The sequence below is a fragment of the Arvicanthis niloticus genome, chromosome 5, assembly GCF_011762505.2.
Source record: "Arvicanthis niloticus isolate mArvNil1 chromosome 5, mArvNil1.pat.X, whole genome shotgun sequence".
Classification (NCBI taxonomy): Eukaryota; Metazoa; Chordata; class Mammalia; order Rodentia; family Muridae; genus Arvicanthis; species Arvicanthis niloticus.
In genome coordinates, this window is record NC_047662.1 from 29,714,769 (window position 1) to 29,732,272 (window position 17,504).

Sequence of the window (17,504 nt, forward strand, 5' to 3'; positions counted from 1 at the left end):
GTTGGGGTTCAATGGCCACCAGCCTAACAGAAATCCAGGGAAGCTCCAGGTTCAGTGAAAGCACTCATGTCAAGAAATGAGGCAGAAAACAAAAGAAGGGGGGCACCTCACACCCTCTTCCAGCCTCCGCACACCGACAAAGACACCTGTGCACGCACCCAGGAACACACACAGGCATACACCACATATACATCCAAAGAAAAAAGAAAGAAAAGAACAATCAAAATAGGTTACTTGTTGAAACCCGTTTTTCATTTTTAAAATACCCAGGCCACTGACATACACACACTTTGTTTAAATCCTTATCAAAATGCCAAGAATGAAAGTCTCTCTCCTGTTAATATTTGCTAACTTTGGTCCATAGATGGATCGTCAGTAAAGTCTACAAAATTATGAAAGGATTTCTTCCACTCTTTTGTCTAGAGCTGGGGACTTGGGGACCTTACACATACTACTGAGCTGGGATCTGTGTGGCTTCCCCAGTGGTAGATGGGATTACAGCCACGAGCCACTATGCCCGGCTACTTTTGATTTTGTCCAGATTTTTTTTTTCTTTTTTGTTTGGGTTTTTGTTGTTACAGTGTATTTTAGGCAACACAACAACAACACACACACACAGAGTCGAAGTCTCTGCCTCTGCCCTAACACTGTCTTTCCTCTAATAAATATTGATGCTTCCCTCTCTTCCTCAACTGTCAGGCCTTGAGGATTTCTGCGTAAAGTTCCACTCCTAATTGTGTGTCTGTAGGTCTAGACAAGACATTCCCAAACCAACTCTTTTGGTAAGAAAACAATTATTAAGGAGGAGGTTTGTCTGTTGTGGAAGCCAGAGGTTGGGTGGGACACAGGGAAAAAAATGGAGACAGAAACAACCAAAGGAAGAAACTGAGTACCTTTTTGTTCTGTTCAAAGAAACAAGTGACTCAAAATAAATTAATTTGTTTAGGAGCCTGAAGAACTTCCTACAGTGGTGGGCATGATGGGCAGGGTTTCCATCTCTAAGATAAACAAAAGGCAAATTCATCTTCTCCAGGATGAAAGACTGTATTGGTCACACAGGTTTTACTTATTAATACAGACAAAGCCCGATGAAAGAAGCAGAAAAGCAACCCATGGGCTATTTTTCTAACATTCTCTCTGGCTCCAGCTCTGGTAATGTAGGTTACCCTTCATGCTACCCTGAGATATAAATAGTAGTCATTTCCTTTCACAGGCCAGGCAGAGTTTAATGCTTTGCTTCCTGGGACCAGGGGAAAATATTCGTAACAGACTTCAGTGAGAATTTGGTTGCAGGGCTAGAGAGAGCTCAGTCAGTAAGGTGTTTGCTGCAGAAGCATGAAGACCTGACTTCAACCCCCACCACCCAAGTAAAAAGCCAGGAGCAATGGGTTCCCCCTGCAATCCCAGGACCGGGAGGCAGAGACAGGATGAGTTCTGGGACTCTATAACCAGTCAGTCTTGACTAATCGGAACTACAGACCAATGAGAGACTCTGTCTCAAAAAACAAGCTGGCTACCTAAGATGATCTAAGGCTTCTAAATACACACATTCTCTCATTCTCTCTCTCTTCTCCTCCTCCTCCTCCTCTTCTCTTTCCTCTCTTCCTCACCTCCCTCCTCCTCCTTCTTCTTCTTCTTCTCCTTCCTCTCTCTCTCTCCCTCGACTCTCCCTCTCCCTCCTCCTCCTCCCCTCCTTTTCTTCTCCTTCTTCTACCTCTCTCCCTCTCCTCTCTCCCTCCTCCTCTTTATCCTCTCTCCCTGCTCCTCCTCCTCTCTCTCCCTCTTCCTCTTCCTCTTCCTCTCTCCCTCTCCTCTCCTTCCTCTTCCTCCTTCTCTCTCTCCCTCCTCTTCTTCCTTCTCTCTCCCTCTCCTCTCTCCCTCCTCCTCCTCTTCTTCCACCTCCTTCTTCTTCTTCCTCCTCCCTCTCCCTCTTCCTCCTCCTCTTCTCTCTCCCTCTCTCTCCCTCTTCCTCCTTCTTCTCTCTCTCCCTCCCCCCTCTCTTTCCCCTAAAAAGCTGCCTACCTTTGAATCAGCTAGAAGAAAAGAAAAAAAACCTGCTTCAGAACATCAAAATGTGTTGGGTGGTAGTAGTGCACACCTTTAATCCCAGTACTCAGGAAACACAGGCCAGCCTGATCTACAGAGTGAGTTCTAGGACAGCCAGGATTACAAAGAGAAACCCCATCTCGGGGGAAAAATTTGTTATTACCACTTTGTTGGTTTTTGAGATTCCATTTATTTCTTTATTTTTTATGAATTTGTGTGTGAAAGTCAGTGTGTGATGTGAACAGTCACATGCATGACATGTTGCAGGTGTGCCAGTCAGTTCTCTCCTTCTACTGCATAAGTTCCAGGAGCCAAGCTCAGGGTATTAGGCTTGGTAGCCAGAGCCTTTACCTGACGAGCTATTTTGCTGGCCCCCAGTTCCTGTTCTTGTTATGGCTGTCTGGTTAAATTACCCCATGGGATTTCAGCTGTCTCCTTTTCCATGTATCCTCCAGAATACAACGCCAGGACTCTGCCATGAACCCAGACTGAAGCGCTGGCGAACATTTTGCGAAAGGACTTGGATGATACTGAGCCCCTCGTGGCATCCCCACTGGGGCTGTGTGAGTTACAGAGCCCTTAGGCTGCCAGACAGCAATAATGAGGCATTTCTCCCAAGCCACACTCTGTCCTTATTAAGGAAGGAAAGAACATCCCAAAGTTAAAAGCAATCAGATAACAGCTACTGTCTCAAACAGCCACCAGTCCAAAATCAAAATAAGACCATAATGTTCCAGAAACCAAGAGCAAGCAAGCATCATCCACTGTGACTCCACACCACAGCCCAGCGCTGACACATCTGTGACCTGAAGACACAGACTTAGTCAGAAACTAGCTCCATCTCTTTTTCCTACTACAGTTCCCACCAAGTCACCCTGGAACTCTTGATTAAATCTTTGTGTGATGAGTCTGCATGTGGATATGCAGCCCTCACTTTCCACCTCCCTTGAGACAAAATCCCTTGAATAGAGCAAGGTAGGTAGCCCTCAAGCCTCCAGAGATTCTCCTGCCTCCACCTCCCATCATACTACAGGAATCCTGGGATTATAGATGCCCACCATATATGGTGCCTGGCTCTACAGGGGATCCAGGGATATGAACTCAGGTCCTACTTGCAAGGTGAGCAAAAGGCATCTCCCCAGCCTCACCTTGGCACTTCTGAATTCAGCTGAGACTAACAAAAGAAAGGAGTCTGGGGGAGACAGTCACTAAAGTGAGATCTTCCTTTAACAAGGCAAAAGAATGAGATGAAGGCCAGGGTCAATTTGCCCCCAAACATTCCGACCTTCAAGATGCTTTTGTTTACAACACCATCATGCTGCGGGATTGACCCTGTGTCCCCTCAGCTCTATTTACACGCTAACCTAGCAGACCTTTCTTCATCAGAATGTCAGCTCCTAAATAGTTGTTTGTTTTTTAATCCATTGTTGTTGGGGTGTTTGTTTGTTTTAATGAGATGGTGTTTCACTTCATGTAACCTAACTAGCCACTGGCCTTGTGCTCACTCTACACTCCTTGCTCTGCTGCTCCCACCTTTCACCTGCTGGGATTGCAGGCAATAGTTAGGGCACCTAGCTAGACAGCACTGGGAAGCAGCATTTTTTTTTTTTTTTTTTTTTTGCCTTGTGTTAGTTCCCCAGGTTTTGGGGAAGTGGGTATTTTGATGGTCTACATATAGGAAGAATCAAAATCCACTACTTGTTTCCACTGGGCTGGATCTACTGGTGCATCCAGAGGTGGTTCAAAAGGGTTCCTTCCATTTCTTAAAGAAGTGACTCTCTGTTGAGGCTAGAGCAACTCTGGAATTAGAGATGACCCAAACAGAAATGGGGGCTTGGTTTGGTACCATCCTTTCCAGTTTCAACAACAGCAATTTAGCAGTTACATAATCTCATATACTATTGGGTATTATAATGAGGATGAATCTTTGGAATTAAAAAATCAAAGCAAAATCTTGACAGTAATTCCTCTCCAGGATGTAGCCAGTTTTTCCTCTGTGAATCGAGATGAATGCTTCTGCGACCGGTGCACATATTTCACCCTGGGGCAGATAACTCTTTTCAGAGCTGGTTGCCCAAATTTCTCATGGTCTATATCTCTCTACTAGAAGCCCAGCTCTGGCGTGTGGGCAGAAGGCAGAGGCCACCTCTTTGTGCCGACACTGTGCTGGTTCTCTACTTAACTGCCTTTCTGGTAGCCTGTTGTAACGGGCAAGAAACCAGTTTAATCTTAAATACTCACCGGTCCCAGTACCACAATCCAGAAGCTCACGGAAACTGAAGCAACAGCTGTGCAAGTGAGCTCTGAGATAAGCCCGAGAAAGATGCACACTATCTACACCATCAAGGGCTTCGGTGGTATCTTGTGGTAGCTTCGAGGAAAGAAAGGCTGAAGAAGTCCTCTGCTGCCTTTCATCTCGTTTTACAAACTCTTGCCCAATGTATCACCTCACCCCAACTCCTCATACTTTTCAAGCCTCATAATTGCAAACGTCCTGGCCCATACTTGACAAGGCTACTTGACAAACTTTCGTCGCTAGCAAAGCACGGACAGGAACGACAGAAATGGGTACTAGTGATTGCGCCAAAGCCCTTAGGAACCTGGTGCTTCATGTACAAACACCCTGGGGAAAACAAACGCCAGGGAGCCCTAAATCACAGGACTGACCCAAATTTCAGCCCCGAGCCTCTTTCTCCTTCTGCAAAGGACAATATCTTGTTCAACAATTAGCCTTTGTAGTGGACATTATCCCAAGGGACAAGTGGCAGAAACCTGGTTGGGTTCACCTGTTAACCTCATCCCCGAGGGCCTCCAGTCTCACAGTAGCCAGGGCTCCCCGCACTCCAGCTACGTGCACAGGCCACTCCGTCCTAGCGGCTGTAAAGCACAGAGAATGCTAGCACACACCACGCCTCATCCGAAGACAACTCTGTCACAGTCGCGCACACCTCCACAGACACACACCACCCTCGAAAGGCCAGGACTGAGGAACTACCTCGGCCGGAGAAACCGAAACGCCAAAGGGAATAAGCAAGCAGCACGAGGTCACACACTCGGCCACCAACCGGGCTTCCTTAACCCCTCTGCCTTAGGATTCCCGGGTACCCGCTGGTCACCGGCCTGTTGCCCTCAAGCCTGGCGGAGAGTAACTTCCCAGCAGAACTTGAGCCGCAGCATCCCCGCCTCACCGATGGCCAAGACCTTGGCCTTCGCCCCCACACAGCCATCTGCCGACCCGCCAATCCTCCCGATAGCCCAACACCGTAGCCCCGCTCCGCAGCGACCGCCCGACCTGCACAGTCGCGCTCCCGAGAGCCGCCGCCTGCCGACATTTCCCAGTCTGCTTCCTCAAGCACTTCATCCCGCCGCCCGCCGCGCGCGCTCCGTCCCCGCACTGGCCCGCCCTCATGCACCTCCTCCGCCAATAGAAATTCCGGCTCCTGAGTGGCTCCGCCCCAAAGCAGAATGTAGCTAGGACCCTGAGGCAAAGACATCCTCCAACCCCTCGCCATGCATTCGGAGACTGATACCTGCCTCCTCCAATGGGCGCGAACCCACTCCCGGTACCCGGGTCCGAATTCCACTCGCGCGGTTTCAGGGACTCGGCATCGGGCTCGGCGCATCTATGTCTGGACAGCCACAGAAACTCGGGATCCCGCGTCTCAGGGTCGAAACCTGTGGACAGTGGAGCACGGACTGAGCCTCGGGGTTGAAAAGCCAGCTGCACTTCTGTAAGATTGTATGTGGTGGAGCCTCTCCAAGCCCGCTTCGCTCCTGCCCACCTTGGATCTGAAATCCAAATGCAATCAACAGAAGTGAAGCCGAAAGTGCTCTGCTAAAGCAGAACAGGCTTCATTATCCAACAAACTTTATTAGGTGGAGAATTATTATCCTAATTTTATAGAGGAGGCAACTGAGTTCAGGAAGGATAAATGCAAGGTCACAAAGTGGATATTTACCTAGATGCTAGCACTAAAGAAAGGGCTGGGAGATTTAACTTCGCAGCCCATCCTTCTTCTGAACTTCCTGCCCACAACAAACGAGAAATAAGCTATATTTCATATGTTACTTAATATACTATTAAGACAAGCCCTCTGGGGCCTGGGAATGCAGCCGGGTAGGACTGCTTGCCTAGCATGTACCACCAAGCTATGGGTTGAATACCCAGCACCTCATAAAACTGTGTGGGTGAGGGAGGACACACACCCATAGCCCCAAAACTCAGGAGGTTGAAGCAGGAGGACCAGAAGTTCAGGATCAGCCTGGGCTACACTCATGTAATCTCAGGCTTTAGGAAACAAGAAAAAATATGAATCCCAGCCGGGCGGTGGTGGCGCACCCCTTTAGAGGTGGTGGCGGAAGCCTTTAGTCCCAGCACTTGGGAGGCAGAGGCAGGCGGATTTCTGAGTTCGAGGCCAGCCTGGTCTACAGAGTGAGTTCTAGGACAGCCAGGGCTACACAGAGAAACCCTGTCTCGAAAAACCAAAAAAAAAAAAAAAAAAAAAAAGACAGCGTTCTGGTACTCCTAACCCAATGGGCACCCCTCCCCTCCAGAAGTTCCTGAGCAACCTCTGCTTCTGACTCAAACCAGTTCTGTCTGACTCTCAGACGGTAGCATTAACCCTTCTTGCTAAACTTTTCTTGTCCTGCCTGCTCAGCTTGTATAACTGCATGAACCAGATCTATCTGCATTGAGGAGACCTAAGCTCAAGTCCTGGGTTGTGGCATGGCCAGGCACTGCTTTCAAATTATTTTCAATGTTACTTACTACTAACCTTATCTGATCCTCACAACACCCTTAGATTCTTAAGTAAGTCAGGTTTATCTTTCTATTTCTACCATACAGATCAGAAAGCTAAAGTCTGAAGAAGTAAAAGACCCAACCATCCATATCCACACACACAAAGTGGCAGAGCTGGGATCTCAACCACCAGCTAAAACTGTGGCATTTGGTGTGTCAAAAAACTACTTATTACATCAACTCATGAATGGTCTTAGGGTAAGTTTCTTATCTTACATTTGCTGTGTCATCTTATACAATACACAGGGTTTCTCTGTATAGCCTTGGCTGTCCTGGAACTCACTCTGTAGACCAGGCTGGCCTCGAACTCAGAAATCCGCCTGCTTCTGCCTCCCAAGTGCTGGGACTAAAGGCTTCTGCCACCACTGCCTGGCTTTCAAAAAATATTTTTAAATTGGGAGGTGGTGGCATACACCTGGACACACAGAAGTCCACCTGCCCCTGCCTCCTGAGTCCTGGGATTAAAGGTGTGTACCACAATACCTTTTCATTACTAGTCTTTTTAATTGCAGGATTGAGGTCAATGGGAAAGACTATTGGGGTTCCTAAAGCTGGGGGGGGGTGTCCTAAAACTTGGGTCAGAAGCTTATTCATCAATAAAACAGGAAATCTATTCCTATTATTGCTCCAGAAATGAAACAAGATGGTTTGTTTTGCAATATCTAGATATCTAGGAGAATGTCTGGCTTACAGAAGGTTTTCAGTTTGAACTGAGCTGATTCCTTTCCTTGCCTGTTGTTTCTTGACTGAGGCACTGCTTCACCCAGGAGGATTAATGAGAGCAGCCTTCACCTGGAGCCTCATCCTGGACCCTAATCCCATCATATGTAAAGTGTGAGTGTTAGCTGGTGGGTATTCCTTCCTAAGGAAGCCCTGTCCTGATAGTCAGAACAATAAGAGTTGGTACAGAACTTCCCTGCTGGTTACCTCAGACAGGGTGTAGAACCCCCAAGGAAAGAGCAGATGAGAAGTCTGCAAGACAGACACAGATCGACATATCCTTAATCTCTTTCTCTCTCTCTCTCTCTCTCTCTCTCTCTCTCTCTCTCTCTCTCTCTCACACACACACACACACACACACACACACACACACACACACACACACCTCTTGAAATAATTCTTTTGGCTGCCTAAGTCCTTCATTTGCACATACCATGCATTCACACACCTCTCTTAACAATGCACCCAGCAACTTCAGAACCACCTCAACTTCATATCTCTATGGGATACACATACACCCATCTCTGAACAATAGTGTTAGTTTCTCTACCTCTGATATCAATCAAATTTAGACAGTTTTCTATTCAATCCTATTCCCAATGAATTTATGAATGAAGAATAGAAGGACTGATCCAGCCTGAACTAGTTTGGGTAAATGAGAAGTCAGGCATAACCGTGTCCTCTGGTAATATTTTAGGGGAAATTTCTCTATTTACCTATTCCCAATGCCTATGCATAATTGGAAATGCAGATGATTAAAATCAGATGCATTATAGGAAGGGGAACACACTGTAGAAAAATGAATATATGACTTAGCCTACCGCCAATACTAGATAATACTTAATAACAAATCCCTTCTAACACTAGGTGATATCCCTGGACCCTTGAGTCAATCTTGATGGTGTCTCCCTCTAGGATTTACACTATGCCTTTGCTCCACTGGTGTTAGCTAGCTTCTTTTGCAAATCTGTGTGAGCCCTTCTTTTCAGTTCTTTGGATAAGAGGCCAAGAAGCTGGAAACACTCAGCCTGGACCCTGACAACAGATAACAATACCATACTCTCATCATCCACTCAACAAATATTTATTTCATGTCTAATGTGTACAGGCAGTGTTCCAATCAGTTGGGATGAAGTTGTCAACACAGCCCAAACTTATGGCCCCCGTGGTACCTTGGGTCTCATCTGAATGATCTCCTTACTTTCTTTTGTTTGTTTGTTTGTTTTGTTTTGTTTCTAGACAGGGTTTCTCTGTATAGCCCTGGCTGTCCTGGAACTCACTCTGTAGACCAGGCTGGCCTCGAACTCAGAAATCCACCTGCCTTTGCCTCCCAAGTGCTGGGATTAAAATCTCCTTACTTTCTATCCCATCTTCCCAAGTCCTATGATCACATCCCAGTCTAAGCCTCATCTTTAATTTAAAAAAAAAAAAACCAGTTTATTTTATGAGAATGAATGTTTTGTCGGAATCTGTACATTTGTACCTCACATATGCTAGTATGCAAGGAGGCCAAAAGAGGGTGTCAGGTCCCCGAGACCTGGAGTCACAGATAGTTATAAGCTGTCATGTGGGCGCTGGGAATTGAACTCAAGGGCCTCTGCAAGAGCAGCTAGTACTCTTAAGGGCTGAGCCAACTCTCCAGCCCCTAAGCCTTATGCTTTATACCTGAGCCATGGTGGCAGATGCCTACTTATTGTTCTGCTGTCCCTGCTCTGGGCTCTCACCGCCTTCCATGCCTGTCACCAGTGGAGTGTCTCAAACTTTTGAATCCTACTGGAAACATTTGAAAACTCTTTTAAGACCTCTCCACAAGCTACAGGGCAGAGTCCAAGCGTCTCTGGACTTTGTTACTCTTTGTGAGTTGTCCTTTGCTAGCCTCTTTGGCACAGCTCTCCACACCTGTCCCAAGCTGAGTAGCACCAACTACTGCTCCTGTATGCCCAGTGCCCTTTCTCCTCCTTTTGCCTGATTTGGGGGAGGGGGAGGTGCTTGTTCTTCCTTAGAGTCAGAGCTTCTACCTCCTCCAGGAAGCTTTCTCTGAACTGTTTACACGAGAAGGAAGGCACAAGTCAAGGAAGCTCTCCAGCAAAGCCTCAGTATCCAGAGGACATCTGGACAATCCTGGTCTCACCTAGGAAGAACCCACCTTGCCAGCTTGCTAGCCATACAGGCAGGCAGGACCTCTGCCCTCACTAAACCTGAGTTCCTTTATCTATATAAAGAGACACTGATAATACCAACCTTGTAAGGTATGGTAAGAATTAGTGGTCTTAGGAAAGAGTCTAGCTGGATATGGTGCCAAATACCTTTAATCCCAGCACTTGGGAGGCAGATTCTCTGTGAGTTCAAGAACAGCCTGGTCCACATACTGAGTTTCAAGACACCCAGACCTATGTGTACTGAGACCTTGTCTCAAAAATACAGAGAGAGAGAGAGAAAGAGAGAGAGAGAGAGAGAGAGAGAGAGAGAGAGAGAGAGAGAGAGGAAGAGAGAAGGAATCTAAAGCATGACACATCGATGATAAACTTTAGACATGCCAGGCAGTGGTGGCACACGCCTTTAAACCCACTACTCAGGAAACAGGGTCTGGTGGATCTTTGAGTTTGAGGCCAACCTGGTCTGCAGAGTGAGTTCCAGGAAACCCTGTCTCAAAACAAACAAACAAACAAAAAGTTTGGATTTTGGAGGATTTCAGACATGTTAACGATGCCCAACCTAAATTATTATTATTATTATTCCCTTGCCTGTAACCACTAACAATCATAAATTAATTATCTTTATTATTTCACGTTGTATTTATTTATTTATTTACTTATTTATTCATTCATTTATTAATATTAATGTTTATAGACTAGCACTTAAACCCATCCAAAGCTCCATTCATTCTTGTTCTGATTTCCTTTTATCCCAAAGCCAGTCGCCCTCCGGGCACACCTAGTGAAATGCTTGAAGCTGGAAGTTAAGGCCCCATAGGCAGTTGTCATAGGAGACAAACCCTCCGTACATTCCTGCAGAGACCAGACATTAGCTTTAAAGGGTCTCCTTCATAATGGTGCCTGGTGAGCACCTGAGCCCCAGCACCTGGCAGCATGAATTTGCATACTCTGTCACTGGGCCTCTGTTCTGTATTCAACCTCTCCATTTGCCTGGCTGACCTCCCATCTAAACAAATTTTGTCAAATGGCACCAACTTCTTTTTGTTGGGCCAAAGCTAGACTTTTTTTTTTTTTCTTCTTCTCAGCTGCAATGGGTAACAGAGCAGGGTTTAAGCAGAACACATTTGACAGACTTCTCTTGGTTGTAGCTATGGATACTCCCAGCTAACTTGGAAGAAGCCCTGAATCCTCAGAGTCACAGCTCACTTAACATTCAGGTTTAGAAACCGGAAACAGAAAACCAAATGCTGGCCAGGTGTGGCACACATGCTTGTAACCCCAACACTCTGGAGGGAGGCTGAGGCAGAAAGATCAGGAATTAGAAGCAAAACCCTCATCTCAATAAGGAAAAGCAAACACAGAAGCTGGCTGGCAGCCCAGGCACCATGATTCCATGTCAGCATCCTTGAGATGGTACAGAAACGGTGGTATGATCCCAATGGGTTGAAAAGTCAACTATCACTACTGAGAGGGTAAGGCAGCGCCCCCAACCAACACAGCTTTTCCAGGAATCCTGCCTGGCTCTTACCTACCTGGACAGGCTCTGGCAACTTCCTGGAGGAACGTTCTGGTGTGTGAACCAAAGGGCAGTTGGAATACAAGCCTGAGTTCAGCTGTGTTCAGTTGTACTGTCACATCAGAGCCTGTAGAGACGAGGCGAGAAATGAGGCTACCAGGAGCTAAATACTGAAATGTGTTAAGAGTGGACTCTGGAAGCATGAGAGATAGCAGTTAAGAGCACTTAATTCTTCCAGAGGACCTGAGTTCAATTCCCAGCACCCACATGGCAGCTCACAACTGTCTGTAACCCCAGTGCCAGGGGATCCGACACCCTCACACAAACATACACAAAGTAAAAACACCAATGCACATAAACTATAAATAAATAGATAGATAAATAAATAAATAAGAATGGACTCTGCCTGGCAGTAGTAGCACACACCTTTGATCCCAGCACTCAGGAGGCAGAGGCAGACACCTCTCTGTAAGTTTAAAGCCAGCCCGGTCTACAGAGCAAATTCCAGGACAGTCAAGCCTACACAGAGAAACCCTGTCTTGAAAAAATAGTTAAAGGGAGCTAAAGAGATGGCTCAGAGGTTAAGAGCCCTGGCTGTTCTTCCAAACACCCACATGGTGGCTCATAACCACCTATAATGAGATCTGAAGCCCTCTTCTGGCATGCAGGCATATATATATATGTATATATATGCATGTATATATATGCATATATATGTGTATATATGTATATATGCAGAATACTGTGTATAAATAAGCCTTGGGGGAAAAAAGGGAAAACATTTAAAAAAAAAAAAAAGGAGAATCTGCAAAATAGCAAAATGGAAAATCAGAAAGCCTAGGCTTGGGCTAATGAAATGGCTCAGTGGTTAAGAAGACTAGCTACTCTCCCAGAGGTCCTGAGTTCAATTCCCAGCAACCACATGGTGGCTCATGACCTGTGTGCCTCCTCATCCAAACAATGTTGCACATTGTAGAGAAGAAAGTCCAAAGCTCTGAATGTCAATCAGCCCCATCACCACTGTACCAGATGGAACTGGCAGACAGGTTCTCCAGTCCTGTAGGTTAACGAGCATGCAGACGTGCAATGAGGTGCCTGCTATCAGCTGGTCCACGTTAGAGCCAGGCCCTGAGAATGTCATGATGAAGAGAAAAGACTATGCATAGAAGAGGCCCAACCTGAAAGATGTGACGCTTACAAGAGCAGGGGATCCTGGGGCCACTGGAGATGGCTCAACAGGTAAGTGTTTATCCTTTGACCACCACACAGACACTATGGTATTTAAGTACACACACTAAATAGTGTGATGATTTTTTTTTTGTATTAAAGGTGGGTTTATTGGGAAGCTGCTCTCAGGCAGGCAGTTTCACTAGCCCAAAGGACTGAGGCCAAGGAAATCATAATAGGGAAAGGGGAAGAGAGGGAAGAGAGGAAGGATTTACAGAGACAGAAAAGAGGAGAAGAGTGTGTGATATTTTAAGAAGAGAACTGTCTGGGCATTGGCAGGACATGCCTTTAATGCCAACACTCAGAGGCAGAGGAATTCGAGGCTAGCCTGGTTTACAGAGTGAGTTCCAGGACAGCCATGGCTACATGGGAAAACCCTGTCTTGGAAAACCTAAAAGAAGATGAGGAGGATGAGGAAGAGGTGCAGGAAGAGGAGACGGAGGAACAAGAAGAGGAGCAGGAGCAGGAGAGTGACAGCTTGTGGTGTCTGAGGTGATGATGGTGGAACCCACCTGGAGGACTTAACCGCACTCACAAGGGGTGATTGATGAAAAACAACTGGTAGAGGGGGTAGTGTCTGATTCTTCAGGGTCTTATTTGCCATAGTATGGACGTTAGTAAAGTTTTCTCTAGAGTGAAATTCCAGAAGCTGGATCTTCCATTCTACCAAGTGGGATCTGGTTCAAATGCAGAAAGTTTGTCTTTTTCCGATAAGCTATTTCATCAACCCAAGAGTTTTGGTTTTTTTTTTTTTTTTTTTTTTTTTTTTTTTTTTTTTGGTTCATTGTCAGTCTATAGCTGGCCTAGAACTCACTGTGTAGACCAGACTGAACTCAAACTCAAGGCAATCCTGCTGCCTCAGCTTCTCACATGCTAGGATTTCAAGCACCTAGCATCACACCCATCCAGACATGTTCTCGTTCATCTTTCTGTCTCACTGACCCAACAGGGACCCAGATTGAAAGAACTACTCACCAAGGATGTAGAGTTCACCGTCTGGGGACACTGAGGGAGGGAAATGAGAACGTCTTTAGCAACTGAACAGCCCTGTCCCACCCACATCGCCCTCCATTGCCACCACCCTCTCTACAGTAAGAACAGAGATGGGGGGGGGTACCCAGAGGAGAGTAGTTCATACCACCCAGCCCAACTAGCACCTTCTTCCAGCATAAAATCTTTTGAGAGTGGTACTATCTGGTCCAGAGATACATCGTCTCCTGTGATGGCCATCCTCCGGTGTGTATACAGGAAGAGACTAAGGACAGAAACGAGTAGAAGGCACAGCTTAGAGTGCTTGTGGTCACCTGTGGGCCCCTAGTGCTTGGCTGGCAGTGTCCTAGTCATATGCATGGCTCAGGCCCCTTCCATCCACAGTGTCCAGGGAAGCTGAAATTTACAGATGATATCACCGAAGTATAACTTCTCACATTTAGAAGAAAACCAGTTCGATGCTATCCAGCACGTGAGTGACAGGGAGTGTGTTCTCACACAGTCCCTTCATGTCCCTGTACATGAAGTTTCCCCACCTATCAAATTACAGTGGCAGATTAGAAGTCTCTTGGCTCTGAGACCCCAAGGTTCACTTAAGCTATGAGACCTTTGAAGGTATTATTTACTCCCTCTGCTCCTGTGAAATACGCAATGCCACCAGGCAACATTTAATAAGCACTTTATTTTTGTTTCCAAGGCAGATTATCTCTACATAGCTCTGGCTGTCTTGAAACTCATTATGTAAACCAGGCTGGCCTCAAATTCAGAGACCTGCCAGCCTTTGCCTCCCAAGTGCTGGGATTAAAAGCCTGTGCCACCACTGCCAGCAGCTAATCTCTCTCTTATAATTTTTTAAGTTTCATTGTGTGTGTGGAATATGTGCTTGTTAGTGTGGATGTGTACATGCATGCACATGTGTGGTCATGTATGTGTGCACATGTATGTGGAAGCCACAGGATGACCTCAAGTATTTTTTCCTCTGTCACTCCACTTTTTTTTTTTTTTTTTTTTTTTTTTTTTTTTTTTTTTTTTTTTGGTTTTTGGTTTTTGGTTTTTGGAAACAGGGTTTCTCTGTATAGCCCTGGCTGTCCTAGAACTCACTCTGTAGACCAGGCTGGCCTCGAACTCAGAAATCTGCCTGTCTCTGCCTCCCAAGTACTGGGATTAAAGGCACACACCACCACTGCCTGGCAAAAATAATTTTTTTAGATTTATTTATTTTATTTTATTTTATGTCTATGAATATTTTGTCTCCGTGTGTATGTGTACCATCTTTGTGCCTACTGGCTTTGGCAGTGGTCAGAAGAGGGTGTCAGAATCCCTGGAACTGGAGTTATTGATGTCTGTAAGTCACCATGTAGGTGCTAGGGATCTTACCTAGGTCCTCTACAAAAGCAACAATTGCTCTTAACCTCTAAGCCACCTCTCTAGTCCATAAACTTTTATTTTTTGAGACAGAGTCTCTCAGTAAATCTGAAACTCACTGATTCAGCTGGACTATCTAGGCCATGAGCTTCGGGATCCACTCATCTCTCTACCTCTCATAACTACTTTAAGATTTACTTTATGCTTAGTTGTGTGTGTGTGTGTGTGTGTGTGTGTGTGCACCTCAAGTGTCCACAAGATGTCCATGGAGACCAGAAGAGACCATCTGATCTCCTGAAGCTTGAGTTACAGGTGGCTGTGAGCCATCCAATGTAGGTGCTGGGAACCAAATTTAGGTTCTCTACAAAAACAAGTATCCCCAACCACTTAGCCATCTCTCCACACCTCTGCTTTTTACATGGGTTTTAGGGATCCAAACTCAAACTCAAACTCAAGTTCTCTTGCTTGTGTGGCAGGCACCTCTCTAACTGAACCATCTACAGCTCTCTCTCTCTCTCTCTCGCTCTGTGTGTGTGTGTGTGTGTGTGTGTGTGTGTGAACCCCAGAAAAGGATTTCAATCCCCTGAAATTGGAGTCAAAAGGATTGTAAGTCACTGGAGGTGGGTGCTGGAAACAAATTTAGGTCATCGGCAAGAGCAGTACATATTCCAACCACTGAGCCATCTCTTCAACCCATGCCTTCTCTTTTTGAGGTAGGGTCTTATTCTGTTAGCCTAGATTGGCTTAGAACTCACTATGCAGCCCAGAATGGCCTGGAATTTGTGACAGTCCTGCCTCGGCTACATGAGGGCCGGGATTCCTGGTGTGAGCACTCATTCCCAGTTCAACCCTCTGAACTATACTCTGGATAAACAGAGCTATGAAGAACAATTTGCATAGGATCACAGCATCTGGATTTAAATTCAGGCACTCGCACATGCTTAAAATCTGGCCAAGTGTGATAACTGCCTCTTCTCTTAAAGCTTCCACATCACATCTCACTGATGATAAAAGGCTTAGAACACGGTGTTCCATGAACACTAACATTGTGTTAATTATTCTAGAAGACTCAGATGCAATGACCGAAGTGGAGTTGGAGGATACTGAAGAACAACCCATAGCCCAGACAAGCAGTCTGAGCCCTACTTACGCATGCTCCTGGGCGTCATTTTCCAGCCGGTACCGCACCAACCCCAGCAGGCGGCTCTGCCTGCTGTCTCCCTTACACAGCACACCTTGTACTGCCTGATGCTCAGAGTGAAGGGAAACTGAAAGCCAAGAACAAACCTCCCCATCCAGCCCACTCCACCACACTGCCTTTCCTCCTCCCACTGGCAAATGATTTCACCTCTCTGAGCCTTCCTCATCTGCAAAATGGGTATAATAGTGTCTAGCTTCACAGCTGGTTGAGAAAATAGCTACCTATTTAAAGCATCTGGTAGAGAGACCAGAGCCAATTGGTTTACCTTTTGCCATATGGCTTAGAGAGAAAATTTTCCACAGCCTCCATCCCACCTCCCAAGGCTAAAGCAGGCATGATCTGAATGACAACCTACACCTGGGAAGGATATGATGACACAGTATTCCCCCTCAACCAGGGTCTCCTGGATTGCCACAGACTGGTCCATGCTGAACTGTCAAATCCTGGGGTAGGGCAGGTGGGAACCTTCCATGCTATATTAGAGCTGCTTCAGGGGGCTGTGGAGATGGAAGAAGAGGCCTTTGTGGAGAGGAAAGAGAGAGCCTGGTCATCTTGCTTCTCCTTCTGGTCTTTCCCCCTCTTTCCTACAATGGAATGGGCCTCTCAACATTTCCAGAAAATGGGTTTCCACCCCTTTGCCCCTTGCTGGATGTTGCTCCAGATGTTCCCAGTGGGGTTCAGTATGATTGCTGGTCTGCTTGCTTCTGGGTATAGCTCTGATGCCCTCTTCAAGGAGCAGTTGTGGTCCATCTCGCTCTTCTCTGGGAAAGGTTGGTGGTGTGTCCAAATAGGGACGGTGAGACAGACTTCACCTTAGTCTCAGCTGGGAGGGTCTTATACTGAAGAAATAACTCAGCCCCGCTGCTCTTTTCTTGGAGCCTGAAAATGTCCCGTTGCTCTTTGCCCCTCACCCCACCCAACAGGCCCCATTGCATCAGCAGCAGATTAGGAGTGTCCATTCTGGCACCCACAGGACAGGAGCCCCAGCAACCAGCTTCCAAGCTCCCTCCCACTCTGCACGGATTTCAGACCCTTGTCATTGCAGCCTACCTCCTGAGCTGTCACCGGTGGGCCTGCAGGACACCGACGTCCCAGGCCAGATCGGGAACTACATTTCCCAGCGGCCCTGGCGTCACAGGACGGATAGACCGCCTGCAAGTCCCAGCATGCCCGAGTTGATCCTGGGCGAGTAGGTGGATCTCCCCCACCCTTACACTATTTAAAAATCTAGACTCTAGAGTCTGTATTCAAGCATACGCAGGCGTTCCAGTTCTGAAAAGCCTGCGTGAGGAACGCCTTTTCTCAGCCTACCAAATCAAAGGGCCAGTGTCCTTGTCCAAGGCGGAAGGAAAGTGGTCATGTTACCCTAACGGAAAAAATGATGTTAACTTATTTTCGAGTTAATTCCATCCTCAACTCTTCACATTCAGAAAGGGACAGCTTTCTACTCTTCTGAAACGCTTCCAAATAACTACCCTGCTC

The 17,504-nt window shown here is 46.6% G+C and overlaps 1 protein-coding gene across 6 annotated transcripts in view; it reads right to left on the minus strand.

Moving 5' to 3' along the window:
* The window catches only part of Inpp5b (inositol polyphosphate-5-phosphatase B), a 61,746-nt gene extending 44,828 nt beyond the window's left edge, over positions 1 to 16,918 (minus strand). The window contains exons 1-6 of one of the 6 annotated variants that reach the window (XM_076934230.1): positions 16,399 to 16,918; positions 15,972 to 16,072; positions 13,624 to 13,721; positions 13,442 to 13,471; positions 11,256 to 11,366; positions 5,581 to 5,721 (exon numbers count right to left, since the gene is read on the minus strand). In XM_076934230.1, the coding sequence (XP_076790345.1) occupies positions 5,581 to 5,721; positions 11,256 to 11,366; positions 13,442 to 13,471; positions 13,624 to 13,721; positions 15,972 to 16,072; positions 16,399 to 16,449 (532 nt within the window). In that variant the 5' untranslated portion in view covers positions 16,450 to 16,918. Of the gene's footprint in view, positions 1 to 5,338; positions 5,476 to 5,576; positions 5,722 to 11,255; positions 11,367 to 13,441; positions 13,472 to 13,623; positions 13,722 to 15,971; positions 16,103 to 16,398 lie in introns of those variants that run through there. The other 5 variants (XM_076934225.1, XM_076934226.1, XM_076934223.1 and 2 more) reach the window with 5 other exon arrangements.
* Between the last annotated feature and the right edge of the window lie 586 nt (positions 16,919 to 17,504).